This window comes from Lolium rigidum, chromosome 1 (genome assembly GCF_022539505.1).
Source record: "Lolium rigidum isolate FL_2022 chromosome 1, APGP_CSIRO_Lrig_0.1, whole genome shotgun sequence".
Taxonomy (NCBI): domain Eukaryota; kingdom Viridiplantae; phylum Streptophyta; class Magnoliopsida; order Poales; family Poaceae; genus Lolium; species Lolium rigidum.
Window position 1 is genome coordinate 304,532,686 of NC_061508.1, and position 17,303 is coordinate 304,549,988.

General features: G+C 43.4%; 1 protein-coding gene across 1 annotated transcript; it reads left to right on the top strand.

Moving 5' to 3' along the window:
* Positions 1-15,307: 15,307 nt before the first annotated feature.
* Positions 15,308-16,161, top strand: LOC124684054 (21 kDa protein-like). The gene has a single exon (XM_047218460.1). The coding sequence runs from the start codon at positions 15,308-15,310 to the stop codon at positions 15,917-15,919; it is 612 nt and encodes a 203-aa protein (XP_047074416.1). The 3' UTR covers positions 15,920-16,161.
* Positions 16,162-17,303: the final 1,142 nt, after the last annotated feature.

Here is a 17,303-nt window from a genome sequence, read left to right on the forward strand (position 1 = left end):
TAGCTCCTAGCAAACTCAAGAGATAGTGCCATATGTGCACGCTCCGGTAGTTAACTCTGTCAAGCCAACACATATCCAGAAAGTAGATCGGAGAGGTGATTCTTGTCAGACCTGCGATCAACGCCACCACGACGACATACAACGCCTCCACCTTATGCGTGTCCACTATCACACGGCCTACACCAAGGCTCCGCTGCACCATGCCGCCAAGATATATTGTTGATGATGCGCTAGAAGCATCAACGCTTCACCTTCACTAGATTTAGATGTGCGCCTTGGCGCACGATCCCGTGAAACTCGTGTCGATTCACACTTTATATATCGATTGTAAAAATTCCGTGAAAAAATGATAATATGTTTCTTAGGTAATAGAAAATGAAGTCAATAGGATGAACTTAGGATAAAACACGGAAAATTACAAACAGAAATATTTTATCATAGAAAACAATGTGGTAGCTTTTTTTTAATCGGCATTGTGCTTAGGTTACAGGATAATGATGTTATGTATGAAAGTTGATAAGCGTACAATTCCCTAACACGTAACTCTTACCATCGTGCATACAGAAAAATACCACTAACAGATAATCCAGACAACATCCCTCACTCTCCCTCTGAACTCTGAAGCTCCGTCTCTCTCTCTCAATAATTCTACTCCCTATGCTCCATCCACTGCTACCCGTCAGCGCCACCTATTTCCTCCCGTGGGTGGCACTCCGTGCCCCATTCTATTCGATTAGTGCAGTTCGTTTCTTCATTTGGGGCTGATTTCGATTGATCGCAGCGACCTTCGGGAGGCCATACTCATAGGTCGCAACTAAACAACAATGAATTTTATTTCGTTGAAAGGAGGAATATGGCGACATGGTAATTCGGCTAAACAGGGGCACACAATGGCAATATGGTTCTCAATACACATTGAAGCTTTGCATATTATCGTTGATGTTTGATTATTTTCTGTTCGTAGCTATCTAGAGTTTCGGTTTTGTCATCACAGTATGTTTGTATAATGATCAAATTGTGTTGGTCGGAAAGAAGGAAGCGTAGTTTGTTCGCCAATTTAGTTATTGTTTGGAAAGGATTTAACAACGAAGTAGTAGAACACATGCATTGTAAGAGCAAGCATGCATGTAGTACAACGCTAGCCGCATGTTGTGTCGCTCAAACGAAAAAGAAAAAAAAATATCACAAAATCTTACAATATTCTAAGCGACCTAGTTAGCAATGTGAGCTGCTTAATTCGGTCGCTACCTAGATTAAAAAAAGCAAAGACTATGCTACCGTCTTTTCCTCTCCAACACCGGACGCTTGTGGTGGACGCTCTAGGATACTCACGGGCCTACCCGAACTGACACCTATTCCTCCCTCGCTCACTCCCCTGAAGCTCCGTCCCTTTCTCGGCCAGCTGCTGCTTCACATAAGCTACCATGGATCCCCACCAGCTGCTGCCACCGCCGCCTCCCTAACATGCGATGTACTTGGCAACCTTGTTGTCGTCTCCGTCGCAATAGCTACTGCCGCCACGGGCGTTGCTCTCTGCTACCCTTCCCCGTCGTTGATTGCACCTAAAGGAGCCCCGGTCGCTTGAATATACGACTCCTCTGCCACGCCATCTTCGGCCACGCCGGGCCATGGCCGCTCGCGCCCGCGCCCGCCCCCACGCAGCTCACCAAGCCAGGCTCCTCGGCGAGCAGAACAGCTGCCCACAGGGCAGCGCAGAGGTGGACGACGGCGGGTCGGTGTGCCGAATTGACCTGGTATGGATATTTCCCCTTTGTTTTCTCCTAATTGTGTGCATCCCGTCACATTGAATTTCGCTCCATCGGTGGATTTCAATTTGAGTGCAGCAAAGTCTGTATTCCTCCTAGCTAAGAATACGCACATGCAGCGATTCCGTTGTACTGGTCATCATCGGCGTGAATCGCTGAGTCGGAGGCTTCTACAACTGCAGCTGCTGCCTTCTGGTTTATTGATTTAGCTTGTTTCTATTTTAGGAGAGATTGTGTTTATTAATTTAGCTATGGAAGGCTTCTTGAGATTCAGCTCGATTCGTTAAAAAGTTGGGGAAAGAAGTTGCACGACCCTTGAATTCTTTTTAAAACAATAGTCCTCATCAATATAGAGCAAGAACGCTGTCATTTACCAGTTTCACTCAAACCCGGACATGCACATTTGATTATCAGGAGTTCTGTGTTTAAAAAAGAACCTATATGTAAGTACAATTTCTGTCCAAAAAAAAGTAAGTACAATCAAGTATCCACTGTTGGGTGATAGGAAGCGCCAGTTAACTGTACTGATATGCACTTATATGAACTCAACAGTATATGAAAACATTAATATCCCTTTGTAGTAGGCATGATAGGAAACCAAGAGAGGTACTTTTTACAATTATATAGAGATTGTTGAATGTCGATATTACGGTAGTCCAGCGGTACTCCATATTTTTATTTTTATATTTTGCGAAAAAGAAGTACTCGATATTAACTAAGTGTTTTTCCTTCGAGCTAACATAGAATACAGTGCTAGATAAGTGTCTTATATTTTCCATTGCAGGTCCTGGACAAAATACTTGCTTCTAGGCCGATTCTTTGGTTTCTGGTATATACACGCTTCTCGCCGGTTGATCTCTGGTATGTCCAAACTTCAATATAACCCTGTTTAGAATAAGTATCTGAAGCTTCATTGTTGTGGATTGCCAACTAAGCTAACACTGCATCATTTAAAAAAAATACATTTTTGTAAGTACGCTAGCAGACCATGAAAGATGAAACCATACCATAATATTCAAATGAACATAAGAATCAAATATTCAAATTGCAGTACATGGAAATTATACACATTTAACTTTGCTTCCCAAACTCAAAACATAGATTAATGAGCTGCACTTTATTTCTTCAAAACATAACACTTTAAATATTACTTTTCAATAAGTCAGATTTTCACACTATCTACTTATCTAAACAAACTACTTCAGGACGAATAGAAGTTTTCTATTTAAATGTTCAGCAACGTTTCTCTTGAATATATCAAATAAATATTGAAATTTTTTCATACGAACGATCCACTTATAGCCTAAAATAGGTACATAATGCTTAGTATCAATGCAACCTAACCATGAATGCTAAATTAGGGCAGCTAGTTAAAATCTCCCTACCATTTAATTGAGCTACAATGCATATAACATCTACTATTCGGGCTTTGAGAATATATCGCGCCATATGGTTTATTTTTCCATATATGCCCGAGTACAAAAATAATTCTAAAGAAAATTCTTAAAGTATGACGAACTATAAACAAAAAGATTGTCCATGGTTTAATAGATACCTCATTTTTATTTTCCTTATTCCCACAAACCTTGTTTAGTCCAAGGCTGCCTAGCACAAACTACATGAGAAACAACATAACATGTAAGCTCTCTCCCTCTCCCCAATTGCTCAGCGACAATCTAATTCACATGTATTAAGCATGCTTTGATGTGTTTGGTCTTTTGCCGTTTCTCCGTTCTAAAGATGAGTATCTCACCTCTAAAAGGGGTGGTGCTTACGGACAGGACCCAATCAGGTGCGGTCGGCCCAACAACAGTCAGGTACTTGTCCAATTGCCTGTCAACAAAAGTGCACAGTCAAACTCAAATAGTTACAACGATGTGAAGTCAATGTCCCATCTAGCCAAACCACTCAAACTGAAATAGCTGCTGCATACGAAAATTCAAAGTTGAATAACTTCACCCATACGGAGATCAAAGATTCATAATTTTGCATTGTACCCATTAAAAAGATTATAGGTATATTACTGTGCAATGGTTACTATAGAATTAACAACTGCTTCTGCACCTCTTCATTTAAATAAATATATGGATAAAATCTCGAACTGAAATAGTGGCTGCATACTAAAACTCAAAGCTGAATAACTTTACTCGTATGGAGATCAAAGGGTCATATTTTTATATTGTACCCATTAAAAAGATTATAGGTATATTACTGTGCGATGGTTACCATAGAATTACTACTGCTGCTTCTGCACCTCTTCCTTTAAATAAATATATGGATAAAATCTCAAGCCACAAGGGCTTAAAGATTGCACCTAAGCAATGCAGAATACTGGGGAAAGAGCTACATTAGCTATGCTGGTCATTTTGCCAAAAACACCATAATGTGTGAAGTTAGTCCTATCCGGTAGCACCGCAATCCTAGATCTGCATGGACAACAGTTGGTAGAACAAAGGGAATTAATGCGAGAACAAATATTTTACCATCAAAAAAATCTAGAGGTGTTAATTAGCACTACCATATGCAGTAAATTCAGTAGTTGAAAATGGAAAGAGGAACACAGCGAGAATCTAACCTATTAATGAAGATATGATATGTCGTTTAGGTGAAGCGCTGAGAAAGCAACTCTAAGAAATCTGAAGTCAACACATTCGCAGCCAAGGATCTCTTGGAGTCTGGAATCACATAGTATTGATGTGCTCAAATCATGCTATGCGAATGAAATACAACACTAATGGATTTCATGCATCTCAATTAGGCTGGGTAGAAACTCCGAGTCGACATACAGCACAAAGAGGAGCCTGGTGAAGGGCGGACACCTGTAGCGGATATAGAACCATGGGAGGAAAATTTGATTTCCATGTGCCTAGCTGCATAAATCATCTCTGAATTCCTTTTCTATGCTAAAGAAAAAACTTATAGTGTTCTGAATTTTAGATTCAGTTTGCCTAATACACTGAATTTTGTTCATTACGCCCGTATGAATAAGGTGAAACTGAAAAGTCAAAGTAAAAAACTAAACAACACAGAGACCATAGCTTGCTAACAATGAAGTGCAAAATTCAGCAACGACACACATGCAGTTCCCAGGCCATGCGTATCACACACAAGACACCAACCAAACATGCTACTGGATTCAGTTTGACTTTATCTAGATGCAAGTTGGTAGCCATAAAATGCACATGCCGGCTATAGCAATAAACCAAAAATAAGTAATTTCAGTGAACCGTAGACAAATAGTGAACTGCATAAACAAATTAATGAAAGATAGTATGTAGTGATGCAAAAAAAGAGAAAAGGCTACCTATATCTTGCTATCCAGGCATGTAGGTCATTGTATACTCTTCTTTTCATTCTCGTAGAAGACCTTGTGCATCAACTCCTCAAGGATTCTCCCGCACCTCGTAAAGACTTGCTTCAGTTCCTTTGAATAAACTGTCATTTTTTATAACCGAGACTCAAAAAGTACATCCTAAATCTCTAGAAAGTATTATTTAAGCAAGTTTGAAACTACTATCAACTACTTTAGGAACGCGAGGTGAGGCCCGCTCGGCTAATTTACTTCAGGAAACAACTCAATTCTGATACTTTTCCCTATCTCTCCTGAACCAAAAGATCAAAAAAAATACAGAAAATTAAATAGATGGATACATCAGCTATTTTTAAAGGGAACCAAAGCAAAGTTCGCTTAATGTAATTAATTAAAATATCTAGGCAACTACTAAGAAAGAGGCTGCTATCTCACTATGCACAATCGTAGCTTGTCACATTACAGAAGCGAGGTTAAAGACCATGATCAACGGAGGATGATTCATCTATGCATGGACATTGTTTTAACAAATCATCTTTATCGGTTCAGCCAATGAACTATGATTAACCAATTTCCTTAACTCTTTCTACTAAGAAACTTTTGTAAAAAAAAAAGGGAGCTCATAATGTGCTTTCTTTCATAGATCAAATAGCTGCATGTTCCTTTTTGTGGGGAGGATACGTACCTGATAGCCTGCAAAAGGTCAACAATCTGAAATCTTTAAGCCAAGTAAACTTCATATACCTGCTGCAGATTTCATATACACCACCAGTGCAATGCTACACTTTGTCGAACTCGACATAGAATAATACATGAAGAGGAAATCCATACAATACAAAATCATAGTCAAGCAATCGGAGACATGCTCCCGCACATGCTAATCAGTGGCGTGTCTCCTTGGCTTTGGTTTCCTCGCTTCTCTTTGATGAACCTGTACAAAGTTTAGAACATTGACATCAACCCTCAAAATTAAATTTAGAAAAACAATAAGAACTAAAACCTAGGAATAAGACGACAAGGAACTGTAACGTTACCAATCTAAAAAAGTTGGTCCAATAACTAATGGTGACCACGTACTTCAACTAATATTATCAAAGCACTCTTATACGCGCATCCTGGTATGCCAATACATGCTTAGCTCCATGATTTCAATACAGTTGCTAATTTACCAGAGGGGCGCTTTCGATGACACTTGCAAGTAAGAAACAAAAACTGCAGCCAGGGAATTAATGAAATGTGCTAGCTAGGTACAGAGAAATCATTGTCGCCCGTAGAGTAGCAGATAGTTAAGCCAAATTAGAAATACGAGGTGCTAATTAATGAATGCCAAAAAAGTGATTCTAATGACATGGGAATATCCTTGTCGTAGTAAGAACCTCCCCGCCGAATGGATGTAAACCTCTGTCCTTAGATGTTCATCTGAGCTTTAACTATTATTGAATATCTAAAAACATATTTGTGTTATGACTTATGAGTCTCAGTCATATTATGATCTCAAAAGTCTCAAAATTGCACCAGTGGAGAGAATATATAAAGAGGAAGGATACCTGACTGCACATATTTCCAAAATATTCCCTCAGCCAAAAAGGTTTGCATAACAGTTGAAGTGGAAAAATCTGTAGCAAATTGATACTGCACATGACAGAAAGATATTAGAATTAAATAAATATGATAAATACTTCAATAGATACATGAAAACTTCTGGACATAGTTAGTCACACATCTTATCACAGCCTGTATTGGCCAAGACATTCCCAAAAGCTTCTAGGGATAATTGTGCTTCATGCCTAGGTGAACCAGGAAGAACAACACATTCATTGTTAGTGAGAAGGGATAGAAGTATAGAATATAAGCTCACATGAAATCTCTCTCCTTAACATCCTGGTACGGTGGAGCATAAATATAACATATCTTAGCAAGGATTTTAATCGAACACCTAGTCATAGACAAACCAGATTTGCATAAGCAAAGATGAGATGTTCTAGCTTCTAGGGGCTAAATCAGATAGGAGTTTGGCTGCACTTTTACCTTGACCTTGACCTTTTATGAAATAAAATTGTGGAGGGCAACTATGGAGATGCACCTGGATTAGTAGGGAGAGATAAACCCGTGAGTTCGGAGTCCCATGCGATTATAATTGACCCGCATCTAGCGCTGGAAAAAATGAAACAAGTATCTTATTACTGAAAAAAATCCATAATTTAGCAAAGCATCAAAGCCCATTGTGTAGGTATAAACTAAAGCAAGATAATAAATTAATGGAAAATATTACTTGAATTCTTTGTAGCAAAAGGACATTCAATATCCAAATAATCCGAGTCACCAAAATCATTACAACCATGCAGTTGGCTTATTCTAGTAAAGTACATTGCTGCGACATATAATGGAAAATCCACTATTGAAACCAAAATTTTACCTTCACCAGCACACAATATTTCGGTATGCAAAACATGATTTTTGTATCGAATCGTAGGTAGCCACCACCAGGAACTTCCTGTTAAATTGATTTCTTGGTCAAATAATTAGCAGGCCATCACCACCAAGAACAACCCTGGGGCACAACAGCACCTGCATGAGAACACAAAAAATGTCTAATATCAAACATCGACAAAGCAATGGATGGTCTGAACGGAATGCCAAATAAACCAGCAAGGAAAATTTAGAAGGCAGAGATTAAACGTTAGCTAATCGGCCACCGTAACCGAGAAAATATACTGGCATCTTATTTTACCTGGAGATGAAACATGAGCTAATTGATCACTTTATCAAACACTATGTAAGCAATAGAAACGGATCCGGAAACCAAAACGTGATGTTCAGCCAGGTTAAATCTAGACCGGATGATCTAAAATATCTAGTCACCTAGTTTTTTAGCTTTTCTCGAGAGTAATGACCATCAAAAAAATCGAGGGAACATTTTAGACGTGATGATTATTAATGAAAACATATAAATAGGAACGTGATGGTTTACCTAGATGCAAGATCCTACATACTGCGGATCTGTTTTCAGAGGACTTTGGGAAGCAAAAAAAAATCCTCTTTAAATAACATGAGGAAAAGTGTGCTGATAGGTAGAGGGGTGTGCTACAGACCTGTAGGTGGACGTATTCTTGATGTTGAGAACGGCTGCAGCCGATGCCCGCATCCCTGCCTCGCCGGAGCCGACGAACACCGAGGCAAGCGCGTCAGTGCTAGCCAGAGCCGAGGCCGCCACGGCGAGGACCTTGTGGTTTAGCACCAAACCCCCACAGCTCGTCCTTGGCCTTGATGAGCGGGAGGACGCGGCCAACAGCTCGCCGGAGAGGAGACCGGTGGCGAGGAGCGGGAGCTAGGGAGGCGGCCACGAGGAGCGGGAGCTGTGGTGGCGGCGGCTGCGAGAGGGATTGGGGAAGACTGGGATAGGGTTGGTTCTCTCGTGTTGATTGGTTTAATTGGGCCTGTGAGAGATATTTTGGGCCGGACCAATCCTCAAGTGACACGTGGCCCAATTCTCAGAGACGAAGCCAAGCCACTGCCCAACCCACGCACGCGAGGTGGCCTATCGTGGATAGCCTCAAAGGGCTCCATGAGGGTGCACCGTTCATACCTTTAGATACCACTCCACCCATAATGAGCTTCGTTAATGCTGCCCTCAAGACGGAGAATGGCTGATTGCGCGTAGTTAACACGTCCGTTGGGAACCCAAGAGGAATGTGTGATGCGCACAGCAGCAAGTTTTCCCTTAGTAAGAAACCAAGGTTATCAAACCAGTAGGAGCCAAGAAGCACGTTGAAGGTTGATGACGGCGGAGTGTAGTGCGGCGCAACACCAGGGATTCTGGCGCCAACGTGGAACATGCAACACAATCACAGTACTTTGCCCCAACGTAACAGTGAGGTTGTCAATCTCACCGGCTTGCTGAAAACAAAGGATTAAATGTATAGTGTGGATGATGATGATTGTTTGCAAAGAACAGTAAAGAACAATTGCAATGAGATTGTATTTCAGATGTAAAGAATAGGACCGGGGTCCACAGCTCACTAGTGGTGTCTCTCCCATAAGATAAACAGATGTTGGGTGAACAAATTACAGCTTGAGCAATTGACAAATAAAGAAGGCATAACAATGCACATACATATATCATGATGAGTACTATGAGATTTAATCAGTGGCATTACGACAAAGTACATAGACCTCTATCCAAAGATGCATCTATGCCTAAAAAGTCCACCTTCGAAGTTATCATCCGAACCCCTCCAGCATTAAGTTGTAAACAACAGACAATTGCATTAAGTATGGTGCGTAATGTAATCAACACAAATATCCTTAGACAAAGCATCGATGTTTTATTCCTAGTAGCAACAAGCACATCCACAACCTTAGAACTTTCTCATCACTCGTCCCAAATTTAATGGAGGCATGAACCCACTATCGAGCATAAATACTCCCTCTTGGAGTCACAAGTATCAACTTGGCCAGAGCCTCTACTAGCAACGGAGAGCATGCAAGAACATAAATAACATATATGATAGATTGATAATCAACTTGACATAGTATTCAATATTCATCGGATCCCAACAAACACAACATGTAGCATTACAAATAGATGATCTTGATCATGATAGGCAGCTCACAAGATCTAACATGATAGCACAATTAGGAGGAGACGACCATCTAGCTACTGCTATGGACCCATAGTCCAGGGGTGGACTACTCACACATCGATCCGGAGGCGATCATGGCGATGAAGAGACCTCCGGGAGATGATTCCCCTCTCGGGCAGGGTGCCGGAGGCGATCTCCTGAATCCCCCGAGATGGGATTGACGGCGGCGTCTCTGGAAGGTTTTCCGTATCGTGGCTCTCGGTACTGGAGTTATTATCGACGAAGGCTTCTTATAGGCGAAGAGGTAGGCTTAGGGGCGACGCGAGGGGCCCACACAACAGGGCCGCGCGGCCAGGGCCCAGGCCGCGCCGCCCTGGCGTGTCGCCGCCTCGTCGCCCCACTTCGTTTCCCTTTCGGACTTCTGGAAGCTTCGTGGAAAAATAAGATCCTGGGCGTTGATTTCGTCCAATTCCGAGAATATTTCCTTACTAGGATTTCGAAACCAAAAACAGCAGAAAACAGCAATTGGCTCTTCGGCATCTCGTCAATAGGTTAGTGCCGGAAAATGCATAATAATGACATATAATGTGTATAAAACATGTGAGTATCATCAATAAAGTAGCATGAAACATAAGAAATTATAGATACGTTTGAGACGTATCAATATCACATAAAGTGTCACCAACGTCCGACCAAGGAATTTCGGATCAAGAGTTTTCATCGAAGAATCCCAAGCAATGAAGCAACAGATGCAAAAAAAAAACCGATGCCTTCGCCAGGTAACGACGCCAACATACATCGCCATAGTTCGTCTCAGTTTTCACCGGCAACCGCACAAGTCCAAGCACATACGACACTTTCTGAACCGCGATGCATCTGCCATCGACATACGTACAAGACTGAAGGTTTCCCCGCCGCAGCAATGATCATCGCTGCCGCATGCCAACCACCTCCCTTACCGACCTGGGACTAGATCGCAGCCCACCTGATCGCCGACCATCGAAGCTGAAGCAACACATTGGCGAGGGAGATCGCGATGGCGTTGTAGACCCACCAGTACCATGGGAGCAGAGCAACAATAGACAGGACGGTGCTATGCACCGACCGGACAACCGCAGAAAGCATCCCACCCAACCCATCTTTGACCCAGATCAGGCGCGGGCAACACCGGTCGCTTGCAGCCTCACCAGAGGGCGCCACAACCACTGCCGCACCGCACCCACCGCCCAGCCGTGATGAAGAGATGTCACACCTGCGGTTAACCCGCGATAGATGCCCCACGGGCTTTGACCGGCAGCGACCCCGGTTGGTGGCGAAGGGGGGAGGGGTCGTCTGGGAGCGAGGCGACGGACAGGGATTTTCACCGAGTAGCTGTTTCAACTGATTATGATTTGAGTAAAGTATAAAATAAACCTTAAACTCATAAAGGGTGCTCACATCAAGCATCAAACTCACCTCAAACTCCTAATCCCAGAAATCACCTCCCTAAACTTACGATTCCCAGTATAATGTTGGACTTATGTCCTTCCCAAATGGGACGATCGCTGACTTCTGCACCCTTGTCAGTTTCCTATCGCTGCAATCTATGGCCCACATGTCATATCTCCTTATTTATTTTTCATTTCTCGATCTCTCGTCTCACAAATAACCCTCCCTGATTCTGAGCAGTACTGCCGCGAGCAGCGGCGAGACGCTCGCAATCCGGATAGTGGCGACGCCATCAGGTGGAGGAGCTTCTTCCTCCTCCAGCTCACCGCTGTACTCGCCAGCTGCACATGCCCAGCAATGGCCACACCCTTGGATATTTAGCAAAATAAAATTAGACATTGAGAAGGTTTTAAGATGATGGGCAAAAAACAGAGGGGTAAATATAAAAAAGAAAAAGAAAGACTATGATATATTATAGATGAGCTTCTACTTAAGGCTGAAGCCGGTCCTCTAAAGGTAGAGGAACGGGATGCTTTAAGAAAGGCAAATGAGAAAATAACAAAATTAAGGAGAGATGAAGAAACAAAATGGTCTCAAAGAGTGAAAGTTAAACATGTTCAAGAGGGAGGAAACAATACAAAATACTTCCACTTGATTGCAAATGGGAAACATAGAAAGAATAAAAAAAAATTAGCTTGAACAAGAGGAAGGAACCATAGTGGGACAAGATAATCTTAAACTTTGTATTACGAAATATTACAAGACTTTGTTTGACGATCCAATACCATCAAATTTTTCTTTATCTAAAGAAACAAATCATGATTTACCGCAACTTTCCAACCCTTAAAATGAAATTCTCACAACCACTTTCTGTGAGAAGGAGGTTTATGAGACTAATTGTTAGATGGAATTAAATAAGGCTCCAAGACCTGATGGTTTTCTTTTCCAGTTGAATTCTATCAACGCTTCTAGGAGGTTGTTAAGGGGGATATGATGGCAATATTCTATCAATTGCATACCAGTAATTTGTAGTTGTTTAAGCTGAACTTTGGTGTCATTACGCTTCTACCAAAAAAAGAGAATGCGGAATAGATACAACAATATAGACCTATATATCTTCTAAATGTAAGTTTTAATTTTTTTACAAAGGTAGAAACCAACCGAATCTCAGACATTGCAGAAAATGTGGTTCGTCCAACGCAATCAGCCTTTATGCAGGGAAGACATATTTTAGAAGGGGTGGTGGTGCTACATGAAACTATCCATGAGCTACATAGGAAAAAGATGGAAGGTGTGATTTTTAAAATAGACTTTGAGAATGCCTATGATAAAGTTAAATGGCCTTTCCTATAACAAGATTTGCGAATGAAGGGATTCACACCTTTGTGGCGCGATTTGATTCAGGAGTTTGTTAAAGGGGGAAGTGTGGGAATAAATATCAATGATGATATTGGTCGTTATTTCCAAACTCAAAAGGGTTTAAGATAGGGAGATCCGTTGTCTCCGATATTGTTTAATATAGTTACAGATATGCTAGCTGTTTTAATAGCAAGAGCTAAAGAAGATGGTTAGGTGAGTATTCTAGTTCCTCATCTTGTAGAAAGCGGAATATCAATTCTGCAATATGTTGACGACACAATATTGTTCATGGAATAAGACTTAGAGAAAGCAATAAACATGAAGTTAATATTGTCCTTGTTTGAGCAATTATCTGGGTTAAAAATTAATTTTCACAAGAGAGAGATTTTCTGATTTGGGAAAGCCAAAGATCAAGAGGAACAGTACAAACAACTATTGGGTTGTGAATATGGTTATCTTCCTTTCAAGTATTTGGGGGTTCCTATACATTACAGGAAGTTGCGAATTTCTGAGTGGTGTCCCGTTGAAAGCCATTTTGAGACCAAACTTGGTTGTTGGGCAAGTAAGTTACTATCATATGGTGATCGGCTGATGTTTACTCAGCAAGTGGTTGTTTAAGTTACTTTATGAAGAGGGGGTGTGACAAGAATTGTTACGCAATAAATACCTGTCTCAAAAAACTCTAGCTCAAGTTTAAAATAAACCGAGGGATTCCCCCTTTTGGACAGGGCTTATGAATGTTAAGGATGATTTCTTTGGCAGGGGCCATTTCCATGTGGGGGAGGGAAATTATGTTCTATTTTGGGAAGACCGAGTCCTCGTGGAAATGGTGCCGGCGATGGCATCCTGCTTCTCGAACCGAGTCTTCATGGAGCACCATTGCAGAGCTAAGTCTAGGCGCCACGGATCGTGTCTTCGTGGACTCGCGTTGCACAGAGCCATGGCAAGATCTTGGGAAGACACCACTCGAGGACATACCGGGACGGCGCACGCAAGCAGGCTTGCACGCGGCGATCTCTTCTTCTTCTGTTGCGCCGGGCGGCGGGTCCATGATGAGCCGGGAAAGTCCGTGGTCTAGATGAGCGTGTAGTGCAAGTCGGCATTGGTTTGCAAAGACAACGGTGTGCGTGTCCGTGCTATGCTCAATCAAATGCTCGCAGTCGCCTGCACAAAGAACTGCAGGGTTTTTCGCAAAAAAAAAAGCCCTGCAGGTTTCTCTATTTAGATTTTCGGAGTCAGCGGTCCCAGAGTTTACTGCTGCCACATCTGCAAATCCTGGAGGAAACGAGGGTCATATAGGAAATAACCGGGATCTGTAAGTTTAGGGTGCTGATATCAGGGTTCTATCCCCGAGCACCCATATAAATTCAAGGTCTAAAATAGACTTTATTTTTATGATTTAATGAACTCACCGGCAGGAGTGCTTGTGTAACTACCGGCGTACGATGATGACTAATGAGCTCGGCCTAATAGGTGGAGAAGTGGTGTTAAAGGAGCGTTGAAAAACCATTGTTAGGTGCTGCCGACCCAACCCAGCTTTGGTAGTGTGAGTCACTCAGTGAGTGTGGACCAAACATTAGGCCATACGAAACAATGCATTTTCAGCTAGCTACTGGCGGGTGCAGCATTTTCAGAGTTTCATTAATATTTTACACGGTACTCCATGCATTTATCGCTTCCATTTGTAATCATCGGCACAATAATTTTGTTCCTTGCGGATGAAGATAGCCATATAGGTCTCGCATCACGCCTCAACAGAATGGTCCACCATCGGCCCTACTTCCTCTGCCCTCCACGTGAACACTCATTCAACGTCCTTTACTCGTAGTACAGTACTAACTTAGCTGTTAGCATTTGTTATGGGAACAACCCTAACAATGCCATATTTTCTCCGTGCGCGGTCCTCCACAAGTTCTAGAGACGTGTAGAGACGTGAATTGCTACCATTTTACATGTTCATTATCTAAAAATTGAGCGTACACCTCAGTTTTAACGACATATCTTTTCATGCAGTTGAGATCTTCTTAAATTAATTTGTTTGTTGTTCAATTTATGTGCAAATTTGGAAAAGCACTATGAAATTTGTACTATTGGTAGTGCACTTTTCGATCATGTTAACCATCGCAAACATCAAAGTTCAAAATTTTCAGAGTTGTGCGGCTTGTTTTTGCAAATAACAATTTAAGCTGAACCAGAAATGCAGCCTCTAAAATTAACATAAACACCACAATAACCAGACCAAAATTGTTCACACATTTAATACGTACCAAACTACAAGACCTTTCTGGAACTTTCTTCTTTGGCATGAAAATGTCTTCATCCATGTAAGGACCAAACTTAGAAGAAAAGTTATTATGGATGTAAAGTCACTTCAGTTCGAGTATTGCATGATAGTGTGTGTATTTATATCCATATGGTTGCAAAATATATTTTCTGCAATTTTAGGTTTCATGTTGTATCAACTTACAAATAATAGCTTTTTCCAGCAACTTAGAAATAACAACTGCATTTAAAATAAATAAGAAAAGAAAATACCAGAGTGGTTTACAAATTTAATAAATAGCATACTACGGGACCTTTCTAGAAATAGATAAGCAAAGGAGCACACCATCAAAATGGTTTACACATTTAATTAATAGCAACCTACAGGACTTTTCTAGAATTTTCTTCTGATTAGCCGTGCAAATGTCTTTATCCATGCAAGATCCAAACTGGTAAAAATAACAATATCTGCAGAATTATTTTTCGTCGTCCTTATAAAAGGACACAGATGTTGGTCATTACAAAACACAACCAACTAGAGAGCCAGTACCAACCCACACCACTCTGTCCGTACTCCTCCTCAAGAGACGAGCTCAATAATGGCTCGCTCCGCCGCTCCTCCCCTCCTCGCCGCGCTGCTCCTGGCCGTCGCCGCCGCGGCCGCGGCATCGGCCGCCCCGGCAGCCACCGACTTCATCCGCAAGTCGTGCCGCGCGACGCAGTACCCGTCGGTGTGCGTGCAGAGCCTGTCCGCGTACGGCGCCGCCGGCAACTCGCCGCCGCGGAGCCCGCAGGAGCTGGCGCGCGCGGCGCTGACCGTGAGCGCGGACCGCGCCAAGTCGGCGTCGGCGTACGTGGGGCGGCTGGTGGGGCCCGGACTCCGCGGCAGCGCCGGCGGGCCGAAGAAGGGCAGCAGCCCGGCGCGCGACTGCCTGGAGAACATGGCGGACAGCGTGGGCCACCTGCGCGACGCGGCGAAGGAGCTCAGCGGCGGCCTGGGCCGCGCCGGGACGCCGGCGTTCAGGTGGCACCTGAGCAACGTGCAGACCTGGTGCAGCGCGGCGCTCACCGACGAGAACACCTGCCTCGACGGGCTCTCCCGCGGCGTGGACGCCCGCACGCGCGCCGCCATCCGGAGCAAGGTGGTCGACGTCGCCCAGGTCACCAGCAACGCCCTCGCCCTCGTCAACAAGGTCGGGGCCGGGCACTAGCCCGGCCCAGGCCCGTCTGCACATGGTTTGCTAGCTTACTTGGCTAGCTACGCGTGCAGGCGTAACAGTTCCTATCGTGGCGCTACAAGTTTGTACTGTTCTACCGCATGGATGTGTTAACTATTTCAGTTTCGATGTGTTCTTGTTGTGCCTGTAAAATGTAGCTAGTAAGTGCGTAAGATAATTTATTATTAATTAAGAGTGTAAAGGTGGTAATTAAGCCGAAGTGCGTTTTGTAGCTCGTTTTTTGGTTCAACGTTAGTATTCAGAGTTCAGACAGTACATACTTTTCTTCAGAGTTCAGGTATATACAATACGTTTTTAGAGTCGCGTCGCAAATGCGTCTCCGCGAACCCCCGATGCCAGTCAGCCCACGCGTCTGCGCCCTTCACACTTGGGCCCAACCGTCAGCTACCACGACAGCTTTCTGGGCCACGTTAATGGTGCGCCTGCGATATTACGGCTTTTTACGCCGTGGCATTGAATGCGAGGCGCGCCACCAACGCTGCTAGGATCTCACCGAGGACGAGGCTATCTAGCTCGCCATTGACTAGACCGAGCTCGACTAGCTCGCTGAATGAAACAGCCTCGGCTTCCAGCTTCGCAGGTCGGCGCTGGCGCAAGGGACGCTGGTTATACCTCCGGTGACTTTGGAACGCGAGGTATATGGGCCGTCTGCTGCTCCCGTGGCGTGGGATCAGTGGCTAAAGCTGGCAGCGGCTACCCTTCCTCCTACGCGGTATACCATCTATCGCCACCGGTGCCATACATGCCATGGGAGATGATGGAGGTTATCGACCTCACCTGCGATGACTAGACACCAGTAGCTTCGTATTATGTATGTTCTTTTTGCAAGCTATGTACCTCTATCTTGGAGGCTAATGGAAAATGGGCAATATTCCACAAAGTCCGCATATGAGGTGCAATTCTTAGGGACTACTTTCTCAACGCTCCACAAGTCGGTTTGGAAGGTTTGGGCTCCTCCCAAAATTAAGTTCTTCGCTTGGCTTGCAAATCAAAATAGGATTTGGACGGCCGACCGATTAGCTAAGCGTGGTTGGCCAAATTGTGGTCTTTGTCCTCTTTGTAAGCGTTGCACCGAGTCCGTCGATCATCTTTTGGTGCATTGCCGCTTCACCTCAAGGCTTTGGGCTAAGGCTAAGGAGTGGTTGGGTCTTCCTTCTATCCAAACCGACAATTGGGCGGACCTCTCCTTCCCGGAGTGGTGGAACCTCATGGATACGGGGCATAGCCGCAAAGGGTTGGCCACGCTCTCCATGCTTATCATTTGGGAAGTTTGGAATGAAAGAAATGATAGGGTTTTTAAGAGCAAGCAAGCCCCAACGCAAATCGTCTTCGATAGGATCAAAAAGGAGGCGCGCCT

Coding starts and splice junctions, on each gene's coding strand:
- LOC124684054 (XM_047218460.1), top strand. CDS start 15,308: ATGGCTCGCTCCGCCGCTCCTCCCCTCCTCGCCGCGCTGCTCCTGGCC.